The 24400-nt window shown below is 39.7% G+C and overlaps 1 protein-coding gene across 3 annotated transcripts in view; it reads left to right on the forward strand.

Annotated features, from left to right (window-relative positions):
* Window positions 1-24400, forward strand: part of RPTOR (regulatory associated protein of MTOR complex 1) — a 425821-nt gene that overhangs the window by 35182 nt on the left and 366239 nt on the right. For 2 of the 3 annotated variants that reach the window (XM_039346112.1, XM_039346121.1), the window contains exons 2-3: window positions 4682-4784; window positions 23264-23346. In XM_039346112.1, coding sequence (XP_039202046.1) covers window positions 4682-4784; window positions 23264-23346 — 186 coding nt within the window. Of the gene's footprint in view, window positions 1-4681; window positions 4785-23263; window positions 23347-24400 lie in introns of those variants that run through there. The other variant, XM_039346131.1, reaches the window with a different exon arrangement.

The raw sequence follows: 24400 nt of genomic DNA on the forward strand, positions 1-24400 counted from the left end.
TGAGGAGCCATGTGTCTGACTGTGGAGATAGGGATTTCTATAAAAGAATTTGCTTTCCGTTTAGGTAATCCAGCCCTTAAGTTGCTAGAATACCTGACTGTTTCACTGAATTATTCCAATCTTTGCTAATAACTGTAATTCTAGGAAATAAACACTTTTGTTTAATAGCTTTAATAAAAAGTGTTAATATCACCAGCTACAGTGCTGAGCTTAACTAGTGCATAGAACAATTTTCTGTGGGAAACAGTGGAATCTTCCCTGTGTACCATGCAAACCTGACTAAAATTTGTCTTGGTAGTAGATTACATACATTTCATACTTATACAATGCCATTTATGTTGATGATGTTTCCAAGAATGTTTTAATCAAACCAGGATGAGTCTGTATTGGAAAATAGGTAGGCAAGATCATGTTGGTTTTAGTAGCTTCCATGTAATCCTTGAGATAGACTATTATTAGGCACTGTATGCAAAGAAAACAAGGTATCCTTTCCCTTGATACATCACTATGGTAGAATGGTAAGTATTTGTGTGAGGATTCTGTCTCTTCTGTTCCACTCACTCCCCTTCCTCTGTTCATTGGTCTTTGTTGTCATAATATTTTAGAATGAAAAGTGTTACAGTGGTACATCAGTACTTCTCGTTAATTGGTTCCGGGAGGCACATCAAGTTCTAAAAATAAATACAAACAGTGTGATTTATCATGTGACCCTTTTTTTCAGCTGAGAAGGACTTCCCATCTGTCCTTTTTCCTATGTCAGTAACCTTCCCAGCATGGCCGATTTCCTGCCTGCCCTCTCTGGTCATTCCCTATGTCCTTTTGCAGTGACCTTCCTGGCATGGCTGACTTCATGTGTGTCCCCCTCTTCCTGTTGCTGCGCTTTGAGTACCAAACAAATGACAAGTACCAGGACAACATTTTCATATTAAAATGTGTCGAGTACCATATTCGATGAGGTTTGGAACAGTAGAGTACTGAGGTACCACGGTATTTCTCTATATTGTCATTAACAATCTATAATATTATTAAAAAGCACTATTATCCATAATTATATGTTTGAACTAGTTAAAATTATGAACATTTTATAATTATTTTTTACTTTAAGTTCTGTACTTTTAAAGACATTGTTGAAATTCATTTAACAATAATCCAATTTGTTTTATCTTGATAAAGGGAAAAAAAATGTCATGAGCCTATCACTTCACTTGCATCTTGCAGTCTTACTTAAGGTGTTTGATATATCCAGCGTGAGAGGTCTAGAACTTAAGTGTTGCTCTACCATGTGTGAATGCTCTACCACCTGGAAAGTTTAATTAAGTAGAATCTTTATAGATTGATAATTTGTAGTCATTAAATGAGTAACATCTACATGTAAGGATAGAATAGTTTTAGGATGTTCCACAATAAAAGGTGTCTCCATGTGATGGAACTGCAAGATTGCCTATCATCATATGTCACTTTGCTTTCAGTACATATGTGTACTGGTATATTTAATGAGCATTTTTTTTTAGTTTTTTCATTTGTAAATTATGCCAAAAATCATTGGGCAATGCAGACTGCTTATCATTCAGGAGACCCAGTTCATTTTAAAGAAAAAGTATAGCATGCCCCTTTGACACCAAAATATTCAGTGAATGGTCAGGAAAAGAAATAAAGGGCTTTTGTCAGGGGACATCCATTTTTGTATACATTTTTCCTAACAGACAAATTTCTATATGCCATTCTCCTTTATGAGCACATTCATGTATAGAATTATTGAGGCAAGAACTGTACTGAGAATCAATAAAAAAACTACACTGTTATTCTGCTTGGTGTACAGCAGTGGTTCTCAATTATTTTCTGTCATGCCCCCCCTAGGAAGAAGAAAACATTTCGCGCCCCCCCGCGTGACTGTCTATCCAGTCGTGTCCTTTGCGTGTGTCACGTGCGTCCACGTGCCGAGGTCAAACGAGCCCCCCTTTACGGAGCCTCGCGCCCCCCCTGGGGGGCCCGCCCCATTATTTGAGAACCACTGGTGTACAGTAATAATCTTTGGAGGATGTTAGGTTTGTTTGTCTGGAGATGTGGACAAAGCAGTGCACTCTGATTTCTCTGTCAGCCCTGAATTTATTCCTGAAAATATATAACGAGCTGGAATAAGACTCCTTCCTTATGCCTGAGATAGACCTCTAGTTCAAAATCTACATGAAGTAGATGCTGTTTATTTTAAGAGATTACTGTTAAGGGTTAGTATAAAAAGAAATTAAGGCTCTTTTTGTTTTGCTTGCTTCCTGGGCAGCCACTTAAGCAAGGTTTGCTATGTTGCATTATTGATATGGAAATCTTGTATAATGTGTTATCATTATTTTTTAATAAAGCATTTCAGTGGGACTTGCCTAATCCATGAGGCTTGGCAGAATCTTCTGTGGAGTTGCACAAAGGGCTATAGAAGAAAGAGTTTAGGAAAATTACATACAAGCTGTGTAATATTTTGAGAAAAAAGAATGAACCAAATCTTTGAAAATGAAAGGCAATTGGAAATCAGCAAATTCAAGTGCCGGCTTCTTTTTTGTATTTGTTTTGTCATATAAGTAGAAATTGACCTGACTGTATTTTATTCTGAAGTATTGAAAAAAGTCAACTTGCATCCATCTTCATATATAGAAATGTATTTGGAGAAAATGTTATTTATTTAAGAAAATCTGATGCTACATTTGAAGTTTCAGAAGATTCAAATCAATCTTTCCAACAAATTCACTAATGGTGATAATATTTTTAGTAGTGCATTCACCTGCTAAATTATTAATGAATATGGAACAGTGTTTCAATGCCCTAAAAGAACAAATCAACTTCACATTACATAAGCCTTTCCCTATGGACACAGGAAATTATTCTTTCTTGCTATCACAATCCCTGTTTATATATTTTATTCAGGCAAAAATACAGGCACTATGAATATATATTGAATAGGTTGGATGAATAAGGTTATTTTTACTTGCAGCTAATTTATATAATTCATTTATTTATTTAAAATTAGGATTCAGCTACCTTTAATGGTTAAAGCTTTCAGGGGGGTGTTTACATTATAAAATCTTGAACAGCACAAATGAATGAATTCAGTAAATATCTGCAGTAATAATATACAATTCAGACAGAATTAAAATTTTACATACAATTGCTGGTAAAGACCAAGGAAAGGTCAATAAAACTCATTAAAAAGGCCCTTTAAAACTGGTGGTCCTTGTTAGACCACTTCATTCATGATCTTCAGTTTCTAGACTATTACTGTGGTTACTCATCTCTTTCATTGTATTTCATATTTAAGTGTAGACAATCATGGAGATGTATTTAAATTCAAAAATAGTAGATGGTAGAAATAATATAATTTGTTCTCTTGGGGAGGAAGGAAACTAAGGACAAAAACACATCATTTAGGACAGATATGTCAAACACAAGGCCCGCGGGCCAGATGTGGCCCATGAAGTGGTTTCATGTGGCCCGCAAAGCCATCCTGGAAACAGTGAGGGAATTGCCCCCTCTGCCTTGGCCCTGGCCCAGGCCGGCCGGGAGCCAGTGTAAAATTTTATGGTGGCCATCTATGCTGAAACGCATTCAGTCTTAGCTCCATAAGCCCCCCCCCACATGGCAGGAGAGGAACAGTGAAGCTCCTCCAGTGGACCATGCCTTGGCACTTGCCCTGGTCCCACCTCCTTCTGCCAGAGACCCTCAGTTCTATCCTACTCCTGCCCAGGCCCCCACAGGCACTCTTGACGCGAACAATGTAGAGCTGGCCACACCCACCCAGTAGACCACATCCACTCCATCCACACCCACCCAGCCCCCTGAGGGCAACTGCAATGCTGATGCGGCCCTCAATGAAATTGAGTTTGACACCCCTGATTTAGGAGCTCCCTGCTGGCAATGATAGAGAATGAGAGGTCTGGCCTTTCACCCCTGCTGTTTGGGCTTTCATGGGGTTCAGTACTTTATTTGCTTCTGTTCAATGTCTACATGAAGCCCCTGGTGAGATCATCCATTATCATGGGATGAGATATCAGTATGCTGATGATACACAGCTCTATATTGCAGCCCATGGGTGAGTTCAATAATACTGTGGCCTCCTCCTTGCAATGCCTGGAGGTTGCTAAAGGATGGATGGGGAACAATGGGCTTAACATGAACCCTAACAAGACAAAATGGCTCTGGGTTTAGCATTCTTTGGTTCATGGAGAATTGCCACCTTTGGTCCTGGATGGGGCTACACTGCCCTAGTGCATAATTTAGGGGTTTTGCTGGAGTTGCAAGTCAGATAAGATTGCCTCCCCCCCCTTTATACTCTTTTGAAAGGCCCTGAGGACATGGTTTTGTCAGCATGCTTTGGGGTCACAGACTGATTCCAAGCCCATCAAGTGGTTTTCTGAATGTTGTTGTAGGGGGGTGGGAGTGTGTTGGCTTTTGTATTTGGGGTCTTAACTTTGCCACCTGCCTGGAGTCACCATGAATGAATTAAGAGGCCATATGAATCTCCTAAATGAATAACAGAATTTGTTAATATTGTAGTTCAAATGAATTTTTCAGATTCAAACAAAAGTTCAGTATTGGTTCCTTTATTTCTTCTTAGTGTTTATAAATATAAACAGCTGTGGTATGGAATCAATCTTAATACATATTACTTACCAAAATGTATTATTTAATTTTCTAGATGAAGACTGTTAGTGTTGCCTTAGTACTGTGCCTGAATGTTGGTGTGGATCCTCCTGATGTAGTAAAGACAACTCCATGTGCTCGTCTTGAATGCTGGATAGGTAAGTCCCTTTGAACATTATTATATTCATTTAAACATTTGAATTACTTTGTCTTGCGATGCCAGGTAAAGGTGACAATATATTCAGTGGAAATCTGTACTAAATAAACATAGGAATAAATAGTACAAAAATGCATGTTGGCGTCGATTTGTTAATTGGCTTATTTTTAACTTGCTGAAATGCAAATCTCATAAAAATAGTTTATTATGCTTCTTAAAGAGATTTGTCCTCAGGACTAGGTGAACATCCCCAAGAATAATATTACATCTCTCTCTCTCTCTCTCTCTCTCTCTCTCTCTCTCACACACACACACACACACACACACACACACACACACACAATATTGCCCAATTCCTAAACAACTGTGGACTGCTTACCGTTAACTCCTCCCAAAACACAAAAAATACAACAGACCAGAAAAGGAAAATACAAAAAGAAATAAAGCAGACCATAACAAAAAAAAAAACAAAGATGTATGGGATCCATAGTCATCTTGTCTCCAAGGACTGGGAAAACAACCTTCAATAATTTCTTGAACAACGTGAGAATGACACAGATCTTTGGTGGTGGTGAGGGGGAATCATTGCAGAGAGCAGGCAGTAGAGTAGGCATCTGGATTCCACAAGATGACATTCTTTAATTGACAGAACCTGGAGTGCAACTACTATGCTGGACTAGTAGAGGCACCGGGAGATAAGTGGTACTTCTGACAGTCAGGGCCCATGCCATGAAGGGCTTTAAAAGTGATAACAAGCACCTTGAATTGCACCTAGAAATCATCTGGCAATCAGCATAATCATGCTCACATAACATGGTGCCCTGTCACTGTCCATGCTCCTGTATTCTCGATCCGCTGTAGTTTCCAGTTAGTCTTCAAGGGCAGTCCCATGTAGAGTATATTGCAATAATCCAATCATGAGGTGACCAGGTAGGTATGACCATTTGAGGTGGTTCCCGGTTCAGGAAAGAGCACAGCTGAAGCATTACATGTACCTGTGAAAAGACAGCTACCACTTGCTTTACAAGCAGAAGGTGAATGTCCAAATTGGAAAGTTTTGGAACCATGTTGGTGAAACAAACTAAATCCCTGACTCTTCTCGAGATTGAGTCTGAGTCTATTCCTCCCATCCAGGTCTGTATGGCCTCCAGGCACTGGGTCAAGACTTCAACAGTGTCACCTTTCAATTTGGGCTTGCAACGTATAATTGGGTAACATCAGTACACCATACTGTTTGATGATCTCATCGAGCAGTTTCATGTACATGTTAAACAAAAGGGGAGAAAGTATTGAATTCTACAGTAACCCACAAGTGAGAGGCCATGGGTATGATCTCTTCCCACCTGTCAACACCAACTTGGCCAAAGAGAAAAAAAGAGAAAACATAAAACAATGCATTCCACTCAAACCTGAAGCTGGTCCAAAAGGATATCGTGGTAGACAGCATTGAAAACTGCTAAGAAATCAAGAAGCAAAAGAGAGGTGGGCGCACCAGTTCCATCTGGGCTTTGCTACAACCTAAATAATCTGCTTCTTCTGGAAGTGAAGGCCAATCACCCTCTTCACCAAGTGATGGTTGGGAATTGAATGATAATCATCTGGGACCTTTTGGTCGTATAATGCCTGGTCCGTGGACCGGCACCGGTCCACAGCATGCCAGAAACTGGTCCGCGCAAACAAGCAAAGCCCCATTTGCTAAATGCAGGCAGCACATTCTAATTTACATGAAAGCTGGGACATGACCATTGAAGTAAAGACAAGGATAGAGAAAACTCGAACAGCATTCTTCAAAATGAAAAAGGTCTTCTGCAGTCACGACATAAGCCTAAGATTGAAAATCAGGCTTGTCAGATGTTATATTTTTTCTATCCTGCTCTATGGAATAGAGAGTTGGTCTCTGACAAAAGGCCATCTGAAGAGACTAGAAGCATCTGAAATGTGGATTTATAGGCGGCTGTTATGTATAAGCTGGGTTGACAAGATCAGAAATGAGGTGATAAGCCGCCTGGGAAAACCAAGGGAAATCATCAAAACAATTAAAAAACGAAAATTAGAATATTTCGGACATGTGATGCGACACCCAGAAAAATACAGCATACTCCATTTAATCCTCCAGGGAAAGATTGAAGGCAAACGAGGTCCAGGCAGAAGAAGAACATCATGGCTTCAAAATCTAAAGGACTGGTTTAGACAAAACTCAGCAGCACTTTTTCGTGCGGCTGCTGATAAAAACAGGATCACCAACATGATCGCCAACGTCCGATAACGATATGGCACAAGAAGAAGAAGAAGAAGAAGAAGAGGAGGAGAAGAAGAAGAAGAAGAAGGAGGAGGAGGAGGAGGAGGAGGAGGAGGAGGAGGAGGAGGCACATGAAACCATACATCCTTTGGTCCATGGAAAAACCTCTCTCCACGGAACTGGTCCCTGGTGCCCAAAAGGTTGGGGGCCTCTAGTATAATGTCTCCTGAGGAAGAGATACACCATAGCTTCCTTCTATTGTGAAGTAAACCCTGAAAATTTTGCATAGGCTCATTAGAAATGTAAACTAGATATCAATCAATTTTTCTGCCTGTTTTGAAAGTCCTTATTCTGTCTTTATTTAATATTCAATATTTATTGAATATTTATTCAACATTCATTTTATTGTGCATTATCCAGAATATAATCATATAATTTGTTCAAAAATATCCTTCAATATGTTCAATGTAAAAATATTTTGTTTCATGTTGTATTTGTAAGCTAAGTCTTAGCGTTCTTCTTTAATTGTAATCTTTAGTTCGTTCTAGTTCTTTCTAGTGTCTGGTATTTAAATGCTATTATATCAATCAAAGTTCATTTATTCCATTGCATTTTTCAGTATGACTAACATTGCTTAGAGAATTGTTTTGTGCTTCATTGGCTTTAATAAGATAAAGTATTTTAATAGTATGAACAAAATGCTACATCAAGGCAATGCAGTATTTTAATAAATACAAGTTACTTATTTAAAAAAATACAGCAGCACAGAGGCTTTGCTGTTGGCATTGTCTGGAATATATATATTGATATATTAATAACCAAAGACACACACACACACACACGTATATGTATATGTCTTTGGTTATTCGGGTTTTCTCCCGCGTAAAATTGGAAGTGTCTTGGCGACGTTTCGACGAAGTCCCATTCGTCATCTTCAGGCTGGTGTTTTCAGCTTCGTGCTTCAAGGAGCAATGGGTGGTCTTAGCTGTTTCTTCCTTTTAACTGCCAGTGGGGGTATAAACTGATTGGGTGGGAGCTTGGCTGTGTTCTGATTGGGTGGAGGTGTATTCTGATTGGTTAGGGGGTTGGCTGTGCTCTGATTGGCTGGGGGGTTGGCTGTGCTCTGATTGGCTGGGGGAGTGTTCTGTTTGGGTGGGGGCTTTGTTGTGCTCAGGTTAGTCTGAGTTGCAGGGGGGGTTTAAGATGGTGGGCTGCCTTGCTATTTTTTGGCTTCGCGTTTGTGGTCATGCCTCATCTTCATGGTGGGTGTCAGTTTGCTTCATGTATGGATTGGAGGGGTTTAAAGTGGCTAATGATGCAGCTGTGGTCTGGCTTCTGGTTTGTGGTCGTGCCTCATCATCGGTGTGGCTTTGGGTTTGCTTTTTGCGTGGATGTGTGGTGGTGACATCCTGTGTGGTTTTAGTGAGTGTGGGTCTGGTGTCGTTCTTTGTGTTAGGGAGTCGTTTGTCAATAAGGGCGGGTTTCCAAATGGCTGTTAGGCGGGAGGTATCATCTCGTTTGTTCATGCTGTGTGGGCGTTTTTCTATCTCGATGGCTTCTCTGATTATTCTGTTATTAAAATGTTCAGTTTTGGAGATAATTCTGGTATTTTTAAAGTCAATTTCATGTCCTATGACTTTAAGGTGTTGGACCAGGGAAGATGTTGGTTCCTCTTTTTAGACTGAGTTCTTATGTTCTTCAATGCATGCACTTATTCTTCTGTTGGTTTGTCCGATGTATGTGTTGGGACAAGCAGTGCATGGGATTTCATATACTCCTTGATTTTCTAACTCAGTTTTGTCTTTGGGGTTTCTTAAGATGGTGGATATTTTTCTGTTTGTGCAGAATGCTGTTTTGATGTTGTGTTTATGGAGGATCTTGCTGATTCTGTCTGTGGTGCCTTTTATGTATGGGAGGAGGGTTTTGCCGTTTTCTTGTTCTCTGTCTTGGGGGTTTCTTTTTGGATTAGGTTTGTAATCTTATTTCTTTGGAATCCATTGGATGTTAGTACATTGGTGAGAGTGTGTAGTTTGGGTTTTAGGTGTTGTTCGTCAGCTAAGCGTGTCTTGGCTACGGAGTTGAACTGTGCTGGGTGGTGGTGTGAGAGAGCGTGCAGATAGCGGTTTGTGTGTGTTTTCTTCTGGTAGATGGTATGTCCTAGGGAGCCATTGGATTTCTTGTAGACTAAGACATCCAGGAAGGGAAGTTGGTTATTAGCTTCTGTTTCCATGGTGAACTGTATTTTGGGGTGTAGGCTATTGCGGTGTGTGAGGAAGTTGTCCAGTTTTTCTTTCCCATGTGGCCAGATTATGAAGGTGTCGTCTACGTAGTCTACAAGAAATCCAATGGCTCCCACCCAATCAGTTCATACCCCCACTGGCAGTTAAAAGGAAGAAACAGCTAAGACCACACATTGCTCCTCGAAGCACAAAGCTAAAAACACCAGCCTGAACATGACGAATGGGACTTCGTCAAAACATCGCCAAGACACTTCCAATTTTACGTGGGAGAAAACCCGAATAACCAAAGACCTACATACAAACTGACAAGCCACAGTCCTAGATCGTCCGGAATGAGGGTCTGGAACGCAGGAACTTGGTGCACGTTAGCAGGGCCACTCTTTCTGATTGCCTGTGACTGCCTTAACTGTTCCGCCCTCTCTTTTTTGCACTCTAACATTGTATTTTTCTGCTCCGTCATCCTTGTGCTGTCTCCCCCTCCCTGCGCTGTTATCATTAACACACTCCTCAATCCCTCCTCTCTACCCAATGCACGGTGCCTCCTCTGATTCAGCAATACATGAGTCCTGTTGCGCTGCTGGTCCGCCTGCCGTTTTTGCATTCCGTTGCCAGTTCCTATCTCATCTCCCTCCTCCAACTCCCTAGCCTGCAGATTCATACACCCTTTGTTGTCCATTCCTGTCATCCTTCCCCCCCCCTTCCTTCAACCCTCCCACCTGTTGATTAACATATTGCTCCTGCCTTTCATCAACCATTCCTATTGATGTTCTCTTCCTCAATGTCTTTTCCTTCCTGATCCGCTGCTCTACCTGGAATGATTGCATCATTGAACAAATATGCCCGGGATTTGTATTTTTATAACCATTAAGGACATACATACATACATACATACATACATATATATTAAGAACAATGCTAAAAATAGAGGAGTGATTCCTGGGTATATTCATATTAAATATAAAATGTGATCACCAGGAAAGCATAAAACACTAAAAGTTTTAAATATAAAACATTAAAAGTTTTAATAAAAGGAGACCTAGCTTTCGTTGGCTCCTGCCAACATCATCAGGGCGTATACAAGTCAATGAGGCAGCATACAATGCCCCCGGGGCAGCAGCGCCACGGGGGAAAACCGCGGCCGACCGGGGTTGCCATCGCTGCCGGCCGAGCGTGCATGCGCAAAGCAGGCTCGTAGCCCGCCGGTCGGCCATCTCACGCTTGTGCCCTGCCGCCCCCTTCAGGCCGCCATTTTGCTTCCGGAGCGGCGGCGGAGAGTGAGCGAGCAAGGGAGGCAGCCGGAGCAGATGAAAGGTACGCTGAGTTCAATGCGAGCCTTCTCCGAAGTCGGGCTGTCTGCAGAAGCCAGATACCGAATGTCTCTCTGCCTGCCTGACGCAAAGTTCTGATTTTTGAAGCGAGGTTTTCCAGGAAAGTGCATGCAGGATACTTGGAATGGAATCCCGGAATAGAGAATACGATAATGATGATGATGGACGTCAAAAGGGTGGAGGGGGGAAGAGGTTCATTTGCATGGAACATCCCAAGGAAGAGGGGAAGGGGAAACAACCCAGTGATGATGGTTGTATGCTGGACTGGAGAAAGACTAAACACCCTCCTGAACTACAGACACGGAGAAATGGGGGATTAGGGGTTAATGCGCATATGGATAAGTGACGTGAGGATGAATTAACTAGCTATGTAGCGATTACAATGGGTACAATGATTGGCCGGTCAGGACCTGTCACACGGTCTAGAAGTCGAGCGCAGGTGCTAGCTTGTTTATAAATGTTTCCTTCCATTGACTTGTATACGCCCTGATGATGTTGGCAGGAGCCAACGAAAGCTAGGTCTCCTTTTATTAAAACTTTTAATGTTTTATATTTAAAACTTTTAATGTTTTATATTTAAAACTTTTAGTGTTTTATGCTTTCCTGGTGATCACGTTTTATATATATATATGTATATAGGTAATAACATTAAAAATGTGAATCCTGAGCAAACACATATCAATAAAATGTAGAAAAAACAAACACCAGGATAAAAAATAAAACAAACCTATTTAATACAAACAAGTTTGTAAGTAAAAGAGTTACCAAGCTTTCATCAGCCCGACTGCCAATGTCATCAGGGTTGGAATGCTAGGTGATTAGGAAGCTTGCCTATATAGCTACTTGTCTCTGCGCCCGGCTTCTCGAGCACGTAATTGGCCCATTAGTTGTATTAATCTGCAACATGCTAAGTTGATTCATATCCAGCAGCCTGTTGGTGGACCCGGTGGTTATGCCCAGATCCTCCATTACTTTTCTAGCGCGCGTGCGAGCGCCTGGGGGACGGCTGTCAAGCTGTCTCTGCCCCCTATCTCTCCCCCCCTCTCATTTATTATTTGTAGGACTATCATCTTCCCCTATATATATTTTATTGATATATACTATATATATATCAATACACACAAACACACACACACACACGCGCGCGTGTGTGTGTGTGTCCATAAAGTTAGTGCAACATCAAGTTTAATGCAGTTGCTAAGTGGACTTTGGATTTAAAGAATTTAAAAAGTAAATTTGGATTTACTGCAGAGATGTTAACAATGGCTTATAATTTTATGCATGTTTGTTTAACTTTGTGGCAGTAACTATACATTTCTCCTTGCTTTTAAGAGCTCACTCTAAATCCCACAAACACATTTTTTAAAATTAACAATGGAGGTTGGAGTATTTTAATAACCTTCATTTTAAGTTTGTGGAAATCAGTACTCTAAGATGAAGTTGCAATGATTCTGGACTTTTCCGTTGACTTAGCATGCTGATCCCCTCTTCCTAGAGCTTTGTATTGCAATATTTCTCAATCTGTACTTGTTTGCTCAGTGTGCCATGTAGGTAGCAGATAACCAGCTCAATAAAGTTGCTCTGCACAATTTTTCATTGTCCAAGAGGATTTGAACATGTTTTGCAACAGCTGGCTACTGTTGGCTAGCCAAATAAAAGAATGCTAGAAAAATGTCAAGATTCCTTCTGTAGTCATTTTGCTGTGAAAACTGGAAGAGACAATAGTTTGTCCATCACACCTGCAGTCCAAAACCCGTGGCAGGAGGAGCAAGCAGTAAGGTATGATGTTACTTTATTCCATGCTCCAGGATTTTCATCATGTAAAATAAAAAGAGAAAGAAAGGCAGGGGATTTTTGTAACAAAGGTATATGGGTGTTGGAACCCTCCCTTTTTTGCAGGTACTATATATGTACACGTGCTTGCATGTGTTATATGTGCAGAAACAAGGCAGGCATGGATTAGAGCTGGCAGAATTATTTTTTTCTCCCGTTAAAGCCATGTGAAAGGGAAATAAATAAAATATAAATTCTCAGCAAAAAAGATAAAAAAGTCATTTTTTGACTGCCATTTTGAATGTCCCGGCTTGATAGGACTTAGAGAAGTAGTGGCTTCTCTTTGCAGTATCTACTCCCTACCAATGGATTCCTTCACTGTGTTCTTGCTCTCTGTTTGACTGGCTTTTCCTTAAATCTGTGCTTTCTGGAATTAAAATTAAAATATATAGTTATGTCCTAATGAATAGATGCAATATACAGTTCTGTTCCTCTGCACAGGCTGCAGAGCAGTAGTATGTGTCCTGATTTCCCTCCAGGCAATAGCCGGTGTTACTATAATATTTCCTTTACTTTTTTTAAGAAAAAAACCTCCCATCTTTTATTTTGGGTTGCTTTATGACCACAAGTTAAATGTCACAATAATAGGATACAAAATGTCATTAAGAGGATGTATGCCCTCCAGCACCCTGAGGAAAAAAGTTGTTTAATGTTACTAGAAATGTGTTGAATACTGAATAAAACCAATGTCATTCAATATAAATCTTTCTTTTTATACAGCATATAATGGAAGCTGTGTATCAGACTTAAAGCAAGCAATGCAGAAACATTTTCTAGAGTTTTTGGAGATGGGCTAACTGTAAAGCAATGGTAGTCTTGGCTCTTTTCCTTTAAATAGAATTATAATTCCACAGTGTGTCAAAAGTCATTCAGACATATAATCATAGACACAGACGTGACAGCAAATCTCCATCCTGCCTAGGAACCTTATCTGTCAGGTATATAATAGTCATGGGTAAAAAAAAAAAATCTTTTTTATGCAAGGAGAACTAGAATAAATGTAATGCATTTTTCCTTTACCACAGTAAAATAAATACTGAACTTTACAGTAAAATATGGAAACATATTAGTGATAAGCATCTATTCACAATTAGCCATTTTACTATACTTTGGAGGATATTTTAATTAGGTTTCCATTGTCAATTAAAAGTTCCATCACAATCACAACCTTTTTAAAAAGAACAATTGCACGATTATTGTACATGTTAAAGTACCGTAAATGCCGGCGTACAAGGCGACCCGGCGTATAAGACGACCCCCGTCTTTATAGCCAGGCCGCATTCCTAGAATGTCGTCTTATACACCGGAAACTACCAGTATTTCCGGCGTATAAGACGACTTGGCGTATAAGACGACCCCCGTCTTTGGCGCCGATTTCAGCGCTCGCGGAAGTCGCCTTATACGCCGGCATTTACGGTATATTTATATCCACTATTTTAAAATTATATCATTGTGGGAAGAGTCACATCTCTCCAAATATATATATATATTATTGTATTTGCAACTTTTGAACTCTTAACAGAATATATTGCTATGTTTAGGCTAGCAGAAATAAAGCAATTAGTCAGAAAACGCATATTTATTAACATACCACTTTTTCTGATATTTCTATGCCAAATTATTTTAATTTAAATATAGTAATAGATTCAATTATGCTGTGTATTTACTAGTGATCAGTCCATACAATGTATTTTAAAAAAGTATTCTATGTATGTGTGAACTGCCAATTTCCTATAAATAGAAACTGCATCCTTCCTCTAAACATCAGTAAATTATTCTAATTAACATTTCCTCTCTCTATATGCATATGTATCTTTATCTGTTAGATCTGTGCAGTACTTTAGATTAAAGGAGAAAATACGCTATGGAATGCATATGGGTGCTTATAATACCTATTACCAACTCCTTATATCAGACACATTCTTTTCTCAGAATTGTATTGCCTTTGGAATCTGAAGCTCTCACAGCATTGTTGTTTAACAACAATTTTGTGTCTGTTAAGGTTTGTGTGTGAGACAATCTGTCTGTCTATTTTACCAAATATTTGGCTTCCATTGTCATATTAATCAATTAACAAACGGTAGCATATATAGTATTACAGAATGTGAAAACAAAAAGAAAAATATTGGATGTATTGTATTGTATTGTAATGTATTGTAATGTAAGGTAAGATGAGATGAGATGAGATGAGACGAGACAAGACATAAACCTCACATACCCAACACTCTCAACAGTTTGATCTGATGTCAACTATACCAGGGGTCACCAACCCCCAGTCCGTGGACTGGCACCAGGATGCAGCAAGCCAGCAACTGGTCCGCACAAACAAGCAAAGCCCCATCCACTGGATGCAAGCAGAACATGAAACCATGCCTCCTCTGGTCCGCAGAAAAAACTTTCTCCACAGAATCAGTCCCTGGTGCCCAAAAAATTGGGTGCCGTTGAACTATACTACAGGAAACTCTTAAAAAATGCAAAGATTTAATAGCTGGAAGTACAAAGGAAATCACTTTTTTATCATTCGACTTCCATTCTTTTGTGTTCTCTGCCTGTAGGACAATCACCTTGATCTCAATTTTTAATGATAACCTGAAGAGAACAGAACAGGGAAGATTCAAAGTAATCCAGCTCTGTGATATAGAGCTGTTGTTTAAGCCATTTTCAGATTGTGTGACTTTCCATGGCCTTATGATGGATTGCTGCTTCTGTGATTTCTTTTGACTATCTCTGTTGGTTAGAACTGAATAGAATTTCTTTGGTAGTCTTATTTGCATGAACTGAATAGGAGGAGGAAGCACTAGGCTATTAGCAGATATTTGTGATGTTGAAAATTGTTAATAGTATTTTAACACTGAATAGGGAAAGATGTCTGCTCCATTTTTTTTGTTCCTTTTACCTAGAGCTACTGTACTACTATAGCTTCTCCAATCAATACTAAATATATTCTTTTTTTGTCCATGGTGTTAGATAGGTTCCATTAAAAACACACATTTTCCCTTGACATTTCAGAATACACAAGAACATGATTATTATTTTTTGGCTGAACTTGCACTATATCTCATTAATCTCTCTTTGCATGCATTTTTACAAACTTCTCATGGTGCTTCAGGGGATAATTTGGAAAGGGTACAGTTTTTAAACCTTCACTTTGCCAGAAGTACAGTACTGTATTGGAGAAATGTCTTGAACTCTATTCTCAAAGAAAATAAAAGCATGCTGAGGACAGTAGAGATAAATATGGGAGCTCATTCTTCATGATGTAGCATACTATTTTGAATATGTAAATAAATGTTAGCTTTCTTACCTTTGTATTTATGTTAAGTGTGTTCATGTTGACTTTGAGTGCTGAGGTCAATCCTATTTTTGATTATTGGATTGTTTGATTATGTGCCATCAAGTCATTATTGATTCTTAGTGACCAGATAGATAGATTTTTTTTCCCATGACAATGTGTCCGTAACCTACTCTTTCAGATCTTCCAACGGTGTACTCATTGTATTCATTGTCTCTGTAACTGAGTCAATCCATATCTATGGAGATTCTCAGTCATAGGTCATGGTTGTTGCAAGGGTGCTTTTTCAAAAGGCAACTGGGCTTTGTTTTTCCTTGAAAACTTTTGCTTTTCATCCAAGAAGCTTCTTCAGTTGTGACTGAATGGTGGAGGATGGAAGGATTTGTATTCTTTGCAGTCATCTGGTCATTAGCACTCTTTCTGAGAGTTGTGGAGGCCACTTGGAGGTGGGTCATCTAATAGCACAAATGGATGTGGAAACTTCTTGGAACTGCTGAATGGACTGTGTTGTAAGCAGGAGAGAGGTGGTATCATCTCTCTTTGTATTCTCATGAGTCTTCTCCAATACCAAAATTCAAAAGCATCAATACTCTTCTGATCCTGCTTCTCCGAAGTCCAGTTTTTAATTCTCTGGAGTGTCACAGGGATACCATGGCTTGCACAATTCTGATCTTTGTAGGTATAAACACATCATGACATTTGAATACCTTTTCTAAGGCCTTCATGGCTGCTGTACCAAGCACTAGCTAATTATATTTAAATTTAGTCATTTTTTTGTTATTCTGTTTTAATTCCATTACTAGCTCTTGTAGATCCTTTGCATTTTCAGCTATCAAAGTAGTGCCATCAGCATAGTGCAGGTTATTGATATTTCTTCCTCCATTTTTAAAACTATCCTCATCTTCTTTGAATCCAGCTTCACTTAATAATATATTCAACATACAGATTGAGTAAATAATGGAAGAGTATATAACATTTAGTCACTCCTTTGCCAACATAGAACAAATCTATTTCACCATGATCTGTTTGTATTGTGGCTCTCCTGACATGTATATTGTCATGAGGACAATGAGATATTCTGGGATTCCCATTTTTCTCAGCACTATTCACAGCTTGATGTGGTTGATACAATCAAAATAATCAATGAAGCACACAGATTTCCCCTTCTTTTATAGGATCCTTAACTCCATTAAAAACTGTTTCTCTTGTATACTTACTGTTAGGTTTAAAGGCATAAGTGAAGCAGCAGATTTTCCTATGATTTGCAGTAACAAAGGTTAGGAGGGAGTATTTTTTTTTATTCAAGGCGCCATGCAGCATCACCTAAAATGACTGGCTGCCAAATCATATTGGCATATATTAACATTCTCCTATCAAGCAGCCTTGATAGTCATGAACCAGGACCCTATTTCGTCTTCCTCAAAGAAAAAGGTTATAAAGATCATAGCATTGAAGTTAATACATTGCTATGATCAACAGGCAAAAATCTTTTGGGTGGATTAAGCCTCTTTAGGCAAAGGGGCAGTCATGAAAGTGGAAATAAAAACCTAACTGAAATGTTACAGTTATCAGCTAAACCTACCTCTTGCCTAATTTACAGAAATACAAACAAGATTCTTTACTGTTCAAAATTCTTTACTGTTATATAAGTTCAAAAATTGCAACTAGAACAAATACCTTCACAGGAATTGTAGTAGTATTGATAGTCTGACGGCAATTGGGACCTGGATTGCATCACCAAATGATATGATTCATATCACATGAATAATTTCTTAGCAACAGCAATCCAGGCAGTCCCAGTTGCTTTCGTAACTCTAGGACTTGTGGGTCATTCATGAAGCCAGAAGTGGCAGGAATCCTAGGTAAGTAGTGTTTCAGGGTTGGGGAGGCCTGGGACAGGCCACACACAAGTTAGAGCAGGGGGTGCTGCAGTACAGCAACCGAGGGAAGGAGGACATGACATGGTGAACACGCAGGGAGGGTGAGGGAAGATAGCTGTGTGTAGGAGCGCAGGGAGGTCAAGGAAAGGAGGGCAACGTTTCATGGAAAATAGGGGTCTATGTGACTAATTGAACAGACTTGTGATCTGGCTGGCTTCCCCATTGATTTAGCTCGTGGGAAGCCAATAGCGAAGATTGCAAATGGCAATCACTTGGCCTTGGGATGCTGCAACCATTGTAAGTATGAGCTGGTTGCTAAGCACTCAAATTGCAGTCACGTGATTGTGAGGTTGCTGGAGCAGCTGGAAGTTGGTGAACCAGTTCTAAGTATTACTTGTTTGATGTGGACAACATGAAGAGTCATTTTATCAAGACTGGTGGGCTTGAAAAATCAGCCAAACTTTTTGGGATTCAGATACATATAATAATACAAAGAATTTTACAGTTCAACTGAATCCAGAACTTTTCTTCTTGGGATTATTGGATAGCCAATTAGAAAAGAGCTGTGCAAAGTTATTTTTATAAATGCATACTGCTGTGAAACTACTGTATGCACAAAAGTGAAAAGATTTTAAAATATCCACATTGGAGGATTGGTTGGTGAAGATAACAGAAGTAGCAGAGCTGGCAAAATTAACTTGTTTGATTAGAGAAAGTTCAATAACTGCATTTATTAGTGATTGGAAACCTCTTATTGACTTTTTTCTGAAAGAAGAGAAAAATGAACTTATGATTTATGGGTTTTAAGATTACAAAGGATAGTTTATGGGAAGAAGGAAATTATGATGTAACTTTAAAGAAAGAGAGTAAAATGTAAATGTATTTATAATTGCTGTCAAGAAGAAACAGAAGCTGCTTTTTTAGAATTCTGGTGCTGTGTTGATGAGAAAGAAGACAAAGCTATAGATTTAAAGGAAAGCCTTTTAATAAGTAGGGCAATAATTGGCAAACCCAATGGATGCTTGACAGTGTACGTTTTGAAGAATTGCATCTTCAAACAGGCCCCTAATCAGTTAGCAGGAATACTGATCTACCATCAGCCTATCAAGTTCTTAGAAGGTGAGTGTTGGACAGAACAAGCAATGACTTAAAAGCCAGCCATCAACACACCCCAATCAATATCTGAAAACTCACAACAGGCACTATAAATGCCACACAAAACAGGACACACTCTTATAGATAGAGGTTCCTCTAGGATGGATTTATTTATTTATTTATTTATGAGACTTATATATCGCTTTAAGTGCAAGCACTCTCTAAGCGGTGTACACCAGTAAGCAATGTATATATATTTTACATTGCCCCCAACAATCTGGGTCCTCATTTTACCTACCTCAGAAGGATGGAAGGCTGAGTCAACCTTGAGCCGGTGAGATTTGAACCGCTGACCTGCTGAACACAGTCAGCTAAAGTGGCCTGCAGTACTGCACTCTAACTGCTGCGCCACCTCGGCTCTTTCCAAAAACTCAGAAGAAAAACCTCTAATCCTGGTGACTGATCCAGATTGGATCCTGCAACATTATCCTGGGACACGTATATTCGTCTTTTTCATTTCAAAGAATTGTTGATGAAGAGAGACCAGAAGAGATGAAGTGGAGATCTGGGAGGTTTCTTGAGAAGACACACTGAAGGAGAAAGAGATGCAATGAGGGATCTTTCCACTCACTTCAAATGACTTTCATGGAAAGCTAAGCAAAACAAATGAAAGGGTTATGTTCAGCCAGCCTAAGAAGACAGAGAGAGACAAGGAGCTGGCCACATAATCATTCCTCCCACAAATAGGAAGTATGAATATAGAATATAATCACAGCAATGTACAGGAGGATCTGGACAAACTTGAACACTGGGCGCTATCTAACAAAATGAAATTCAGTGGTAAAAAAAGTAAGGTTCTACATTTAGGCAAGAAAAAACAAATGTACAGGTATAATATAGGGGGTACCTTGCTCAATAGTAGTAACTGTGAGAGGGACCTCGAAGTCCTAGTGGACAATCACCTAAATATGAGCCAGCAGTGTGCTGCAGCTGCCAAAAAGGCCAACACAGTGCTAGGCTGCATTAACAGAGGGATAGAATCAAGATCACGTGAAGTATTAATACCACTTTACAATGCCTTGGTAAGGCCACACTTGGAATATTGCATCCAGTTTTGGTCACCACGATGTAAAAAAGATGTTGAGACTCTAGAAACAGTAGAGAGAAGAGCAACAAAGATGATTAGGGGACTGGAGGCTAAAGCATATAAGGAACGGCTGCTGGAATTAGGTATAGTTTAATGAAGAGAAGGACGAGGGGGGACATGATAGCAGCGTTCCAATATCTCATGGGCTGCCACAAAGAACAGGGAGTCAAGCTATTCTCCAAGGTGCCTGAAGGCAGGACAAGAAGCAATGGATGGAAACTAATCAAGGAGAGAAGCAACCTAGAACTAAGGAGAAACTTCTTGACAGTTAGAACAATTAACCAGTGGAACAACCTGCCTACAGAAGTGATGAATGCTCCAACACTGGAAGTTTTTAAGAAGAGACTGGACAGCTATTTGTCTGAAATGGGATTTCTTTCCTGAGCAGGGGGTTGGACTAGATGACCTCCAAGGTCCCTTCCAACTTTATTATTATTATTACTATTATTATTACTGTATATCTATCGTTTGAGCTAAAATGGTAGCTGACATATCCAGAAGAAAGCGGACTGTTAAATACTTGACCAGGTGTACATACGGTAAATCAAACCTATATTAGCTTTCTCTATTGTTTACTGGAAAGAGGATGGAGAGGAATCGTTCTATGCCTTGAAAATTGAAATAAATGTGACATTACTTCTATGATAATACAAGGGGTGGGGGCACATGAGAGGTGCTTTGTGTACTCTGAGTTGGATCATGTCCTGTGGATCAACAAAATCTGGTGACAGAGAGAATGTGGAGACAAGGAATATTAACCCTTCTCTTGCCAGCTGCATTCCTGGTGAAAATTGTATAGTTTTGAAAATTTCTGTTAGCTGAACCTGGGACTATGTGCTGTCCAAGGATATGCTAATTGTATGGTAAATTATTCATGTGATGTAATTCTGTTTTTCTGAAAATCTGGTAATATGTTAGTCCTATTGGAGGGAGACTTTTGTTAGAAATAAATACATTCACAATTACAATGTTTAAATCTCTAGGATTTTGCCAGTCATAAAACATTTGGCATGATTTGAAAGAAATGGAGTGTTTGGGGACTATAGGGAAGTGGTTTGTAGAAATAAGAAATATAGACGTTAATTTAGAGAAATACAATCATTGAAAGACCATGCACAGTTTTTTCCCCATTCTATGGTTTTATTTGCTATGGTTTTAAAATATTTTCTCAGAAACTATAAATCATGGATAATTTTTCACGAGAAGCTTTTTTTTCTTGAAAATCGTATTGTTTTCAACACAATTTACCCCAATACTAGATTCCATTATTGTACTGCAGCAGCAGCAGCTTTGATTCTACCTGACCATAGACTTTTCCAGAGACCTCTGTTTCAATGAAATATGAGAAGAGTAGAACAAGAGATTGCTTTGCATTGTGTATCTTTTAATATATTTGGATTTGGCCAGAAAAGTATTACATATTTACAAATATTACCTTCCACTCTTTGTTCTTTTAAGAAATAGATTCTCACACAAAAAACCTTAATATTATGCCTGTCAGAATTGCAATGTTCTGAAATTATATTACTAAATATGTGAAATTAAATTTTTGTTGTTTCTATTCTAGTCTTCTACAAAAATTTTAAATGGCCCAATGAACCAACTCTCTTATGGTCCAAAGATATTCCAAATATCTGTTTTTGTTAATTTATAACCCAAACTAGAGCGAAATTTGAAACGGTGTTAAATATTTATTTTGTCTCCTTCATGCTTGAATTTGTTTATCAAATAAAAATATGCAGGGCACTGACCTGGGCTAATAGACAAAGGATTAACTTTTTGCCCTTGTGTGAAATTAATTTAGAGAAAAAAAAACTGAAATGGCTTTCTTTCTAATCTCAGTTTGGGGATTATTGCATTTTTCCAGAAATATCAGCCCTACTAAGTAGACCAGGTAAAGAAACGAACTCCATAAGAATGCTAAAGCTACTTTTATTGAGAATAGCTATAATAACAGAATCGTGCAAGTCTGATTAAACTATCCCTCCTTCCTTTTCTTATATGACAGTGAATTGGCAAGGCATTTGCCTGAGTTGCTTCCAAATATTATCTCATTGCTCTAGACCAGTGGTTCTCAACCTGTGGGTCGGGACCCCATTTGGGGTCGAACGACCATTTCACGGGGGTCGCCAAACAACGCAGTCCGCCGTTTTTTCCCCTTTTCCTTAGCTGTGCTACTCCCTTTTATTCTATTGGCTTTTGAAAGCCAATAGAATAGACTCTCTTGAATAGAGTCTAATTCTATTGGCTTTCAAAAACCAATAGGAATTGTCCAGGCTGTCTCTGCCCTGCTGAGCCCGCCAAAAGTCCATTCTGCAAACGGTGCTGCACCAGTTGAGTAGTCCTCGACTTACGACCGGTTGGGGGTCGCGGCATTAAAAAGGTTGAGAACCACTGCTCTAGACTTAAAAAATGTTTTATCCCCTTTTGCTTAGGTAATTGTTTTTGCATATTTCTGTCAATGCCATTTTACTTACACTGTATAAGGAGGAAAAAAATTACAGTTCTGATTTTAGATTCTGGTTTGTTTGTTTATTCATGTCAGAAGTATTACAATTAAAATAAGGCATACTATATGACTTAAAATTTAAAATACAAGATTAAAATATATACAAATTAAACAGATCTTGCCCAGAAACTAGCAACATTAATTGTTCTGTTGCACTGCTACAAGGTCCTCAAGTGTAGACTGATTGGGGCACAAAAGGCAGGCATACATATGTGTTGTTGTCTGCATATCACCACAATTGCAAAGAGCAGAAGCATCCGGATAGCCCCATTTGTTTAGAGTGTCTCTGGATCTTATTGTACCTGTGTACAGTTTATTCATTGATTTCCATACTTCCCAACTTTCGTCAGATCTAGGTACCAGCTCCTCCATTGATTCCATCCAGTGTTGGTTCTTTGTAGCTTTCCATAGAGCCATAGCATACCATAGATTCTGCTATTTCCCTGTAACTGACTTGATTGCTGTGGGAAAATGCTTGGATCCCTGGCAACAGTATTTTTGCCTAAGAAATATACATTTTCTGCCTTTACACTTTGCTACAATAGGAGAAAGAATATGCTACATCAGAGGTCACCAACTTTTTCATGCTGGTGGCCCAGTGGGAAAGGGAGCAGCTGGGAAATTTGCTCTTGCGTGGCCATGTGAACAGAGCTGCATGTGAATGTGGCTGTGCACACCCACACAGCGCTAGCAGCCCCATTTGCAGAGGTACGCAGAGGTACGGCCGCTGCTGTTAGCCCCACGCGCATGTGCAAATGGGTCTGTGGGCACTAGCACAAGTGGGGGTGGCCCGGCAGTGGGCCGCGGACCATAGGTCAGGGAGCCCTGTGCTACATGGATTTTGTTTGCATGTAGAACTTATTTCAGTATATTATACATGGTTGTCCAAAATCTCATGGGTCTTTTATGTCTCTTAGATCCTCTGTCAATGGGTCCGCAGAAAGCTCTAGAAACCATTGGTGCAAATTTGCAAAAACAGTATGAAAATTGGCAACCAAGGGTAAGTAACTTTTTGCCTTCTTTTCTCCCTCAAAATTTATGTTTACTTTTGGTACTGTTACTAGAAAATATTCCATTTGAAATATAAGATATATACTATGTGATCTTTTATGTACTATATTAGGCAAAATATGGAGCTTTTCTATGTGTTCACGTGGATAGAATATTATAGGTTCTCAAAAACTATTAGGTTTCAGTTAGACCAGCGGTTCTCAACCTGTGGGTCAGGACCCCATTTGGGGTCGAACGACCATTTCACAAGGGTCGCCAAACAATGCAGTCCTCCATTTTCCCCCCTTTTCCTTAGCTGTGCTACTCCCTTTTATTCTATTGGCTTTTGAAAGACTCTCTTGAATAGAGTCTAATTTTATTGGCTTTCAAAAGCCAATAGGAATTGTCCAGGCTGTCTCTGCCCTGCTGAGCCCGCCAAAAGTCCCATTCTGCAAACGGTGCTGCAAGTTTTCTGCAGCGAAGGCGAGCTGTCTGGAAGTTTCCACCCCTCCCTGCTGAGCAACTACTAAAAATGTAAGTAAAAGAGGGCCAGGGGTGGGAGGTGGGAGGCCGGCGGGCGCAGGGAGGGTTGCTGGCACGCGTGAGCCTGGTGGGTGCCTTACCTCCCTTGGGCTTGGCCAGCTGATGGCCCAGCCGGTGGTCGGCTTGCGCCGTCTCTGCCGCTTGCCAGCTATGCCTTGGCCGGCGCAGGGGGCGGCACCACGCATGCACGGCATTCCCAGGCAGGGAAAGTCCTCAACTTATGACCGGTTGGGTAGTCCTCGACTTACGACCAGTTGGGTAGTCCACGACTTACGACCGGTTGGGGGTCGCGGCATTAAAAAGGTTGAGAACCACTGAGTTAGACTAATACTCCAGAAAGAGAAGAGTCATTTTTACAGCCAAGAAGTTTTACATTGGCAATTCTATGATGCAGTATTATTGTTACCAAGTAGTTAGCAAAGCAATTAATTCCAGTAGATAGAACTCTTCTCTGGCTTTTGATGTATACGCACAGGTTTTATAGTCAGATAATACTGCTCATGACTATTTCTTGGGTCTGC

This window comes from Crotalus tigris, unplaced genomic scaffold (assembly GCF_016545835.1).
Source record: "Crotalus tigris isolate CLP2741 ecotype Arizona unplaced genomic scaffold, ASM1654583v1 scf7180000017551.9496454, whole genome shotgun sequence".
NCBI classification, from domain to species: domain Eukaryota; kingdom Metazoa; phylum Chordata; class Lepidosauria; order Squamata; family Viperidae; genus Crotalus; species Crotalus tigris.